This window comes from Pseudopipra pipra, chromosome 12, assembly GCF_036250125.1.
Source record: "Pseudopipra pipra isolate bDixPip1 chromosome 12, bDixPip1.hap1, whole genome shotgun sequence".
Taxonomy (NCBI): Eukaryota; Metazoa; Chordata; class Aves; order Passeriformes; family Pipridae; genus Pseudopipra; species Pseudopipra pipra.
In genome coordinates, this window is record NC_087560.1 from 11,186,112 (window position 1) to 11,198,361 (window position 12,250).

General features: G+C 42.7%; 1 protein-coding gene across 2 annotated transcripts in view; it reads left to right on the forward strand.

Annotated features, from left to right (window-relative positions):
• The first annotated feature begins 711 nt into the window (after positions 1-711).
• The window catches only part of PDE8A (phosphodiesterase 8A), a 144,254-nt gene continuing 132,715 nt past the window's right edge, over positions 712-12,250 (forward strand). The window contains exon 1 of one of the 2 annotated variants that reach the window (XM_064668888.1): positions 712-1,133. In XM_064668888.1, coding sequence (XP_064524958.1) covers positions 1,068-1,133 — 66 coding nt within the window. In that variant the 5' untranslated portion in view covers positions 712-1,067. Of the gene's footprint in view, positions 1,134-10,038; positions 10,064-12,250 lie in introns of those variants that run through there. The other variant, XM_064668889.1, reaches the window with a different exon arrangement.

A 12,250-nucleotide genomic window follows, 5' to 3' on the forward strand; every position in this document is an offset into this window, starting at 1 on the left:
GTTACCTGCTTTTATTTATGTTTATTGAAGCCCCTCTCTATAACATATACCATGTGTTTGGAGGTAAATGTCACTTCCTAAACTGAGTGTGCTCCTTTAGGTATGTGGTTACTCTTGAGAAAAATAATCCATTTGCTTGAGCAAGCTCCTTTAGGCAGTCTTATGATATAGCGTGATTTTTACTGACTCTGGAAGGGAAAGGAGGCTATTTTGTAAATTCATCTTTATTTTATGTAGACTTCTGAGAGTGAGTGGAAATTTTTTAAGCTGAGCATGTGGCAGATGGAAGTCTTGTGGGCACCTGGATGGGAACTTTTGATCTCCGCTGCAAGGTACCCTGTGGGTGTTACCCACCCAGCCTGCTGGGGCACACGGATCTGCACATCCTTAGGGAGAAATACTGAAAGGTTTTACCCCAATGGTGTTCACAGACAGAGCTTTGTGGGCTTGTATGTGGCCCATGCATGTCTGCTGAGAGCTTTGCATCCATCAAAATTAATTTATCTCAGAACATTCAGCCCCCTGCCATCTTCTTTGGTCTTCTGTCTCTAATAAAAACATTTATCTACCCAAGCAATAGGTTGAATGTAAGTTGGCTTTATTACTGTAGTGACGTTGAATGCTTGGTTGCTGGGTAACCTTGCTTCTGATTTTATGGTCTAGGTCAGCTCTGGCAGCAGAGAGGTGTGGCCATGTATTGCACTCTGTTGTCAGGCTTCTCCTGAGATGATCAGAGGTTCAGTGTCAGTTCTCCTATAGCACCTGGGAAGCTGTAGACATTTGCCATTTATTATGTGAAAACCTGGATCCACAAGGAAGGTCTGAGAGAGATACATGCCTGACAAGAGGAACAATCAAGGTTTAAAAGAAAGGCCAAGCTCTGTGAAATCCAGCACGGAATCAGGATCTGCAACCTTGAATTAGACAAGTGACCATAAAACTGATGTCTGACTTACTGCAGGGCTTTCGCAAACTGGGATACTAGAGCCTCATGGTTTGGTTTGCTTTTTCTTGGAGGGTGATTTAATGTTTTTCATTGGAAAATAAGGTTTTGCAACTAATCAGACATGGAAGAAAATGAAGGAGCAGATATTTTGGAAACCAGCTCTGTCTCTAACGGTCCTTGGTGCAAGGTGAGAACTTTTTCCCTCCCTCCCCACAATTACAGAAATTATTATCTCTTTCTGCTGTTTACAAATTACTTCAGTAAACCATTGCCCTTGGACCAGACTGAATACAACCTCTGCATCAGCTTTGTAAACAACTTCAGAAATTTCTTAGAGCAAGGTTGTGCTAAACATCAGGCATAGAAATAAAATGGTAATGTGTGTGGTTAAGCGACTGTCATCCGCCTCGCTGGAAGTTTCAAATATCTGAGTAACTACAGGTTTCTGTGCCGTGGAAACTACCAAAATAGTTTTCTTAGGTGTTTGGAAAATCCAGAAACTTCTTGTAATTTTAGCAAAGCCACTGCTTTAAGATTTGCAGGTCAAATGTGTTTAGTAAAACCATAGCAAGCATAGGGTAAGATAAGCATTAACTTAGGCAAACAAATTGACAATTTAACTGCATGGAACTCAGTGTCCAGCAAACTCCTCATATTCTCCCAGAGCTCATTGGAGAGCATTTAACCTTTCGAATGGGTCAGCTGTGCTTTTTGTCAAACACCGAACAGTGACGTTCAGAGATTGTTTTCTGTTTGCTTGTGTTTGTAATTTGATCTCATGTAACAACATTGTCCTCGGCTCACATATAACCACGGGGGTAACTCTGACATCCTGGCTGAAAAAAAAACTTGTTGTTTCCTGTGCTTGAAATTTGAAAGATTTCCAATTTGGACAGGTTTGCATGTTTATAGTAATCTCATCCTGTTACTTGAAATTAAACGATTATGATTTGGGGAGCTGGGTATTCTACCTCCATTTTGGTTTGCCCAAAAATACTGGGATTCATTTTCTTCACAAATTTTGGAGAGGACTGGTAGAAGTTTTGCTGTTGCCTGTGCTGAGGCCAGAATTTCAGTCCAGACATTCATGCTTTGGAGAAGGAGTCTCTGGGAGATGACATCAGAAATGTGCCAGTTTACATTCTGGCTCAGAACTGCCTTTTCTTCATAGGAATTACTGGAAATTAAGACAGAGAACTTAGGAAACTGGCAATCTGAAAATATCTGAGTGCTTGCTACTTCTTAAAAAATATTCTTAGTGAATACAGACATGTGTGTATCTAATGAAAATATGTTTGGTTTCAAGAGCTGGTCAAGTGAAAGGAACTCAATCACCTTGTCCTATTGGAACATCTGCTGAGCTTGGTGCACCTCAGGGCACTGCTCAGACAGTCGTTCTCATTAGTGCTTAGGGTCTTTCACTTGAGTATATCTAACAAAAACATGCATTGCTGTTGCATTTGCTGCTTTTACTTTCTTGTTTACTAAGTTGGATATCCAGTTGAAAGGCAGAAGCAACACACCAAGAAAAAAAAAAAGAAGGAAAAAAAGGGACAAAACAATGAGAGCAGTTTGTAAACACCAAGGCTGAAAATTATTCACCCCAAATATTTGGCAAATGGGCAACAATAGCAGAATATGTTCACAGAACTCTGGACCAGTTTGCAATCAAAATGTCTGTATTTTCACAGCATACTGTTAATCTTGGATCCTCATTTCTGTGGAGGTAGAGAATTAGTAACTGATTTCTGGAAGTACTTGCTCAGTCAATTTTTACTACATCTGCAAGTGTGCCTTGTTTCAAGAATATTGTCTCTTTTTTAGACTGAGATTTTAATTCTTGGGAGCCTGGGCAGGATGCATGGCTGTGGCAGGAGAGAATATATTGAATAATAACATGCACTCTCTCATGACCTGTAAATTCACAGATTAGGTGAAGTTTTACATATTACTGTTTCACAGCTCATGGAAAATGATTTTCCTTCTGTGAAACTGATATTTTCTAGTTTTTCCTTTAAAAAATGGGGAAAACTCCACCCTACTCCAGAAAAAAACACCATATTTTAGTTATATTGGTTGCAGTCTTAACCATTTTACTTCAATGTGATAATACATTTTTTCTCAATAAATATTGAGAAATAATATTGAGAATAGCTCATTAATCAGCCACTCAGCAACTGTCTTTGCATCTTTCAAGTGCAAATTTGTGTTTGCAAATAACTTTGCATCTTATTGTGGGTACAAATGTTACTCATTAGAGCCTCTTTGTCGCCTTCCCAAAATGAGGCAATTGAAGATCCAGCTACAAATATTTGTGTTTGTGTTTCCTATCTTAGTGTTTAGTTTAAGAGGGTTCAGTCTTATCTTAGTGTTTAGTTTAAGAGGGTTCGGTCTTAAGCAAAATGTGTTGATGTTCTTTTATTTGTGTTTATCATTAAATACTGTCATTTTCTGTAGTTAGGCTGGGAAACACTTGTACTGTGGCTCAGCACAGGGACTTGCATAAGGGCTGGCTCACACCAGCAAGGCCTTGCTTTCATAGAATTTTAAATGCACTTGTAGGTTTTTAAATAAAAAAGAAGCTGGTTAGTTATTAACTTGCAGAAATATCTGATTTTAGAGAACAGAAGATTACAAAACAAACTGGATTTTCACCAGCTCCTGAAGGGCAAACAGAACACTGCATCTGGGGGGAGGGGGGGCGAGGAAGAAATTTGCTCCTTGCATTTCCCTGCAATGTGTTTTTATGTTGAAGCTTTTTCACTCTAATAGTACTTCATGTAAATGTTAATTAGCACTCCAGGGGAAATGTGTTAACAAATGCACCTTTGACACAGGTCCACAGCTACGCTTTGCTCTGTAGCTGCAGGCTGGAAAGATTAGCTGGCAAAATAGCTTGTGCTGCTTTTGAGGAAACTCTTCAAACAGGAGTTCAGTGGAGTTTGCTGAATGCTTTGACTTTGCTCCTCTGCTGCAGCTCAGACTGTGCTTGCTGCTCTACAGAAGAGGTGCTGGGTAAAATGTGTGCACTTGTAAGAAAGAAGATCAAACTCCTAGAAAAGGGATACTTCTAGCCATTAACAGGCTTCAAATAAGTCTGCTTGGGCTATGGCTTTCATGTGATGAATAAAAAAACATCTTGACTTAGCACAAACTTTGTGGCAGAAATGATTCCTCCTCCTGCAGTGCTGATCTTGATTAGCAATAAATACAGTGGTAAAGTAATTCCTGTAAGTTGTTACAGTAGAAAGGTAACAGTGACACATAAACACATTTACCTCATCACTGCACTTCTTCACCTTTCCATAAACAGTACGTCAGAGGTTCAGAAATGGAAATTATTTGTAGGGTGGGATTTTCCAGCAGTATTCAAACCTGCCTCAATTTAGGTTAACATGTAGATATTGTGGTTTCTGACCAGATTAATTCCCTAAGATGCCATGACTTCTGTGAAAATATATGCAGGGCTATTTCTCAAGATTTGGTTTGTTCAGCTGCTTATTTCTGTGCAGTATCAAATCCTGATTTCTCCCTGATGAGAAATAGCTCATATTTAAGACACTTACAGTGAGAAGAGTCCAAGGTTACTAACAGCTCTCTGGAAATGAAGTTGGTAACTTCAGCCCAGCCCTCATGAGACTGGTCTGGGGTTTGCAATAGCAATGAAAGCCCTGCTGCAGGAGCATGCCTGTGTCTTCAGGAGTGAAGGGCAGCACTGTTAAAGGGAGTCCTCCCCTTCCCCAGAGCAGGATGTTGCATGAAGGATGCTGGTGTTACCATGTGGCTCTTAATTGGGTGGTCTGACTGTGGCATCCTTCTTGTGTTGCCCTCAGTGGGTACTTGAAAAAAGTGTGTCTTATACTTTTTTCCTTCCTGTAAAATTATTTCTTTCTGGCTATTCTGGCCCTGTGGGGAGTTTCAAGCCTGTGAGCTGTTGCTGGTGAGGGTCATCAGCCTCTCTTTTGGAGCTGACTCAGGTTTTCAGAGACTTCAGCAAGAAGTAGGAGGGTGGGCAGAATGTGACCTAGGGCATATCTGAGTGGTGAATTGCCCCAGGAAGCCTGACCTCTAAATATGTTGGCCATGGAGAGGCACTGCTGCTTTCTGTTCACTCATCTCCAGGTTGCAGGTGTGAACCAGGCTGTGCAGAGTGTTCTCGGGCTGCTTGTCCCAGCTGTGCCTTTAGCTTGGCTTTGCCTGTGGACCGTGGTCTGGGACAGCCCTGAGATGGTTTCCCGGCAGAGGGAGTTCGTGTGAGCACTTTTATTTTGAAGTGCAGGTGAAAGAAACACCAATCTTCTCCGCAGTGGGAGATCTCTTCACTTTGAATTGCTGCTAGATAAATGTGGCCTTGACTCAGTGAAATATGTCCAAAACTACTGGATGGAAGCCCTCTGGCACAGTACTGCACGAGGATGCTGCTGCTCAGGAGGAGAGTTTTATTGTGTTTCATTCTGCTCCCTCCTTGCCCCTGCAGGGAGCCCCATCTGAGAAAACAGCCCCTCAGCTGTGGTCAGAGCTGCCCAAACCTCCTGTGTGGTGAGGCACCGAGCAGGGATGGGGAACCTGTGAAGGCACCCCCTGCCCCACAGCACACAGGCATCCAAGCCTGCCCTGGAGTGTGCTGCTGCTGCTGCTTGGTGGACTCCATCAGCCCCTCTGTGCATGGCTGGATTTTGGCCTCAATCTACCTGCCTAAGAAGTGGTGATAGAGGTCAGACCTGAGCTATGCTGGTTGGTGCTGTGGATGTGTTAAATGGCTTTATTAAGAGTGATGGGCTTGGTTAGCGTCTGGCCCTGCTTCTGCTGAAAAATTCGATGTGGGAGGTGCTGGGCCCTGGATCTGGCTGCCAGTAAGCTCTGGTAGGCAACATCCTGCCTTTGACACCAGGTTTTCCTAAGGCACCAGGACCTGAAATCCCTGCTCAGACCTAATTCTGCCTAAACCCAAGTGTTTTCACCCAGGGAAGGTGTGAGACAAGGCTGTGTGAGGGAGCAGCAAAGCCTCACAGAGACACCTCCTTCTCCTTCTCCTCCTTCAGGCTGTGGCACAAGGGGCACAGCCTGAGGAGGAGACAGCACGTGGCACCTCCAATGTCAGCTGGCAGTAGGTTATAATCAAGCAGACTGCCTGCTTCTGTGTCCTGTGGTGGTGACAAAGACAGACGTAATTTTTAGTAAATTCTGGTTTCCATAGCTCCCCTTCCCACCTGATTGTAATTAGTCTTCTCAGCTGTTTTACTTTCACCATTTGTTTCTATATTCATAAATCTTGTCTTCCAAATTTTAGCAAAAATAGATATACCAGTCATCAGTTGTCTGAGATCATGTAAAAATTGAAACTTAAGGACAGCAGTTCCATCCACAGAGTTGCTGTCTATCTGTCTGGCTTTGGTTTTGGCTCCTGCTGTAAGTAATCTGACTCCTCACCCTGCCAGGTGTTAAAATTCAGCTCAAGACAAGTGCAAAACTCTCTCAAGTTTTGATAACTTGTTTGCTGTCTAACTCAGCAATAATCTGGTTCTCACATTCGAGTAAAATGATCACCCAGCAGGAACTGGACCTCTGTCTTGTTGAACGATGAATGTTGCTTTAGTTGGTCAAAAGGAAAACATACAAGAAGTGCAGAATTCTTGTTGACCCAACAACTGGAAGAAACATCACAACATTTCCTAAGTCAACACATGGCAATTTTCAAAACAAAATCTAAACAGCAACCAGAAGCTTTTAAGACAGGATATGATACTATGACCAAACCAAGACATTGAATCTTTCCTGCCTAAACCGTGGGGAGGAGCTGGGAGCTCTCTTTGATGACGTTAGCTCATGTCTCAGAAGAGCTGCTTGTGCATGAACATACCTGCTTTGCAGTCAGGAAATTTAATTATTGCTTTCACAGTAGCCCTCACAGAGTACCCTCTGCATGAAATATGCATTCATATGTGATGTGTCCCATAATTTTTTCTGTTTCCGCATATGGGGTTAAGGTTAATGTTCCATACACTGTGGACAAATACTAGTTGCTATGGGTACCATAGCCTTGGATTTCCTGTCTCCTGAGTGATTAAATTCCCCACCTTAATTTTACTTTATTGGTTTGTTTCTGTAACTCCTTATTTCCTTGGTTTGCTCTCCTTGAGTGAGCAAATCAGGACATTTCACAGGCTACTGGGATCTACTCAGGCTTCTGTATTTTGTGCACCAGTGTCAGGAAAAACTGAGTGTTTTTCACAAGGTGTATGAAGCAGCAGGTAATAGAGCAGAGTGACACCCAGCACCCCAGGGGCTGTGTGAGCCCTGGCTCTGCAGTGGATACCCCAAATTCTTAAAGCCTCTGTTGCTAGAGACCACCCAGACTCACTGGACTCCAACACTTGTGTAGCTTTACTGTTGGAGTGTTCCTTCCTGCTGTGCTGTCTCTGTGCTGTGTGAGCCCATCTCCTCATGTCCTGCGATGTGGAGAACAACTTTATCTGTTCTCCTCCTCAGGAGCCTAATGCTGGTAACAGCCAGATTGAGCAGTCTGCCTGCCTGCTGGGATTCATATGGAGAGTATCAGGAGGAATCTGGTGGAGTTTGAGGGTTTCTGTCTCAGGTCCTACAATAACAAAAGGGCTGCATTTGGCTGATGGGATTTGGAGGCCTTTGTAACACTGCCAGCTGCTCTCCCAGTGCTTTACAAACTGTCCAGATGTTTAGGTGTATTCCATAATCCTAGCCCTCCAGAAAATGGCATAAAATAATATTGAAATGGGAATGACAAGCTATAAAAACATAGCCCTAGTTGGTAAGTAAAATGAATAAGTAGCTATTAAATGCAAAATGAAAAGGCATAAAGAAACAGTGGGGAGCTTTTGCTGTTTAATCTGAAGTGTTCTATAAATAAAGCCAGATTGCTACATATTGACAAATTTGGTCACCCCTAATTTAAGGCATGTCATAGGCAGTGGAAAAAGTGTCCAACCAACCTGACTAATGTGGATAGAAATAGAGAGCAATTTGGAAAACTAATGCTAGAATGCCAGCTTTGTAGCTGCAGACCCTGCAGGCTGGATTTCAGTGCCATCAGCTGAACAGCACTTTCCTTCGACAGCCGTCGTGGTATTGAGGTTGATTAACTGGCACTGTTTACTTTGAAGTCATGATAATTAAAGCTGGAGTGTCATCTGCATTGTAATTAATATGCTCCTCTGCACCTAATTCATTCTGACAGTATAGATTAATGATGGTAAATGACCAACAAGGATTTATCGTGAGATGATTCTGTGTTCTACAGGCTGCCTCGGACAATTACAGGAAGTGATTGTTAAGTTTAGGCTATTGTCCTGGTGTAATCGTGCATGTGCATTCTTAGCTTTGTTTTGCAGTAAAACCCATCCAAGGTCTTCATAAAGATTCAGTTATGGTCCCTAAGAGGCTGAGCCACACTCGTAAATGGGGGAGAGGGAAGTACAGTGCTGGTGATACCACTCTGAGTTTTCAGTGTCCCCATGTGTGCAGCCGATATCAGTAGGAGCTGAGACTGAGCACTATTTCTGCAAATTAGATGCTTTTGCAAATGTAATTGTGTTCGGAGGTCAGGCAATGGGGTCAGCTGTGTGGTGAGGTGCCTCTCTGGGGCTGGGCAGCCTTGTTTGTTATCCGTGCTCTTTGTCTGTGGCAATGCTGGTGTCTCCTCCTTCAGTGCCATGGGGAGGAAGGGATCTTTTTCTCAGAGCATGGGCCACAGTAACTCAGCAGTCCTGTCTGCTAAGAACTGCTGTGTGTCTAAGCAATAGCCTCACGAGTGGTCATTATTTTGAATGACCAATGCACACCATATAAAAGAAATGTCCCCTCAAAACGAAGGTACTGAGTTCTCTGCGAGCTCAGAGCCTCAGGAGGTTTCACTAGTCAGGCTTGCAAAATCTTGACTTTCAAGCCAAACCGGTCACAGCTGGGGGACAACACCACATCATGGTAAGCAAAGGTCACTAAAAATGATATAAATGAAGTAAAATTTTCCAAAGCACATAAAGTGCACAATCTCTGCTTACTCCTTGCAAAAAGTCATTTCACCACTGCATTTTACTTAGGATACCTTCCTTGTGTACACAAGGACTTAACCTAGCTTATTTAAACTGCCTCATGCATTGCTGCAAGAACACCTGATTAACAAGATGATCGATGTGTGCTGTTCCACTTGTCAATCAATAGGAATTAATATGCAGGAGACTAGTCCAAAAATGAGAGATTATAATGGAGATTTCCTTTTCTTTGTTTCATGCAGTGTTGCTGTGTGAGCAAACAGGTGCTAATAGGATGAGCAGAGCTCCACTGCCTCCCCTCCCTAAGGCTGGCATTTTCCTCACGCCTCATTTGTACCAATCCCGACCTTCCCCCTAGGAGTGGTTCTTTTGCTGCAGGATGTTCCGGGGGTGCCCCTCCAACCTCCTGTCAGTCCCACCAGCCTCTGCAGCACCTTTTTCAGTGCTGGCCATGAGCATGGGATTGGCTGAAGCTGTCATTGACCCCAAATGGACTCGAGTCAGTCTCTGGTGTGGTTGATCTAGCAGTGTCTATCATGCCAGACCAAGCACAAGGCTTAACTGCAAGTGGTTTTAGTGTTTATTGGAAAATATTGCTCTGTTTTGCCCGTGCAGCCCTGGGGACAGGAGCATGATCCTGGTAACTGCTGGTTGTGCAAGGGTGCTCTCTGTGCTACTTTCTGACGACACAGTTTCTCTTCCACCAGTAACCACATGGGATGAGTAAATAGACCAGAGGGAACAAGAAAGGTGGGGAAAGAATGAAAAAGCAGAAACTTTTTTTTCTCCCTCCTTCTTCTTCCCCCTAGTAACGAAATCTATTGGAAAGTGGGTGTAGCTGAACTGGCCCTCCTTCCCTAGCCTCAGAGATGGTGATGAGGTGGCTTTGGAGGGGAGGAGCATGTGGATGAAAGAGGAGGTCTCTGGGGCACCATGGCCATGGAAACATGCAAAGTTGGTGTTACTGTTTGTTATTGTTGGCTGCAGAGACGCCTGCTCTGCACCTTCAGCCCTGAAGAAACTGGGGTACATCTGAAAGGGTTTATCTGTGAATAAGAAAATAGGGGTTGGGAGCAGAGCTGGATGAATGGTGAGTTTTTTTGTTTGCACTCTGACCCCTCCCCCTCAGCTATGAAATATAAACATAGGTCTAATGAAACTAAAAGCAGAGGTTCCTTTGGAGAAAATTGAGGTGGCTTAGGAGGAAGATTCTTAAATTTTGCAAAATGTTCTTATTCAGTCCCAAACAGAATGCCTGCTGTTGCTTTGTAAGCTGTTTATGTTTGTCCTCTTTCATTTTGGAAAAGAAAAAATCAAACCCAAACCATTTCATTTAGAAAATACCAAAGCAAAACATTTCACAGAATCATAGAATAGTTGAGGTTGGAAGGGACTTCTGGAGATCATCTAGTTCAACCCCTCTGCTCAAAGCTTATTTGAATATGCTATATATTTCTGTTTTGAATTTTTGTATGTGTTCACAGTTATTTCCCAAATTTATCTTGAATTTCCGAAGTTACCCTTCCTCCCCCCTTGTTTTTTGGGTCAACTTATTACTTACTGATTTTTTATTTCTTAGACTTCTATATGGGAAATCTGTGTCCTTTTTGCCAGGCTGACAATGTACACTGTCTTTTGACTTCATATAGAAAGTGTTTTCCAGATGTCATGGATTTCACATAGTTTCTCTTTTCCTCTGCCATATAGCTTTATATAACCACAAGTGTTTGACTTTATATTTGCTCATTGCAGCACACTTGTGACTTAAAAAGATGTGGACACTCATGAAAGCAAAACATCAGTACTTGTTATAAAGTAGTACTGTACTGTCTGGTTGGCTTCCTACCTGTGTCCATACATAGAATCATAGAATCATTGAGGGTGGAAAAGACCTTTAAGGTCATCGAGTCCAACCATAAACCCAACAAAGCCAAGTCCAACACTAAACCATGTCCCTGACATCTCAAAATGCTGATCCATATCTGCCAATGATTTACTAAAGGGACAAAGTAGTGTCTGTCATTTATCCACTAGCTTCTTTTGCCAAGTAAAAAAAAAAGCAGCTGAGGACCCAGAAACATGAATGACTAGGATGCCTCAGACTTGGATGTGCCCAAAAGCTTACACAAAGCCTAAAAAAAGGCTGCATTGTGAAAGTAATTTGTTGGTACCCATGCCAGTGTCATCTTTGTGCCCTGTGGGGTTTGACACCTGAATTCCTACTAGTTGGGGGTGAGTGAAACTGTCTTTTGCCTCTATGTGAAGTGCACTAATGGGAAGCTCATGTAAAGGAAACTCCTCACTTGATTCCAGTACTGCTTGAAACTTGTCCACTCTCTGAAATGGAGAAACAGTAATGGCTCTCTCAGAAAGTGCAACTCAGCCCTTCTACAATTTTTTTTCTTTTATTAAGGATTTTAATTTCCTTTCCTGCCTTTTCTTATTGCAAATAATAATTTAAAAAAACCTGGTAAAATTCAGGGGTTCCTTAGCAAAACTATTCCCTCATGCTTTCAGCTGGAGCAGTTTTGCAATACTGACATGAGCTCACAAAATGTTAGTCTGACTCTAAATAAAATTTTCCAGAGTTGGCTGAAGGTTTTGGCTTAGTTCTAGAATAAACTGTTTCGGAAATCTTTCTGGAGCGGATTCTGGATAACCTGGCACCATCTAAAGGATTAAAAAGTCATGCATAATTTGCCCTTTCAAAATACTCACGGCTTTTAAATTTCTCACCCCAGAAAATATCTTTCTTTTCATCAAACATCAGCTGTTTCCAATTGCTTCATTCTATTTTAGTCACTTATTCTCTCTTTTCCTTCCCATGCATGACTAAATATCTCCTTTAAATCAACTTGAGGCAATTCGTTTTTCCATTCATCCATTCGGTTGTGCTGGTTTCTTTCACTGTTGGAATGCCACATGAATGTCATACATTGAAGGAGCAATATCATCCGTGCAGTCCTGAGTGAGGGAGTGCTTGGCGCCAGTTCTGCAGCTTAATATGAGAAAAACACGACAGCTGCTGGTTTCTGCATGTTTTAACTGGTTCATTTTCTGCAGCTCTAAGCAGAAATGCTGAGATCATGGCAGCCCCACACAGCAGTGTGATGGCCAGATCTGTGGTCCCACGGTGAGCATGCCAGCTCCTGGGTCAGTGGGATTCATTCTGTCTCAGCTCAGCACTAAGCTCAAGCAAACTGGGTTTTTTTGAGGGTCAGGCAGGTTGAGCCTATGAACCAGGCCATGCTGCTCCAGCCATGCTCCTTGTGAGTGA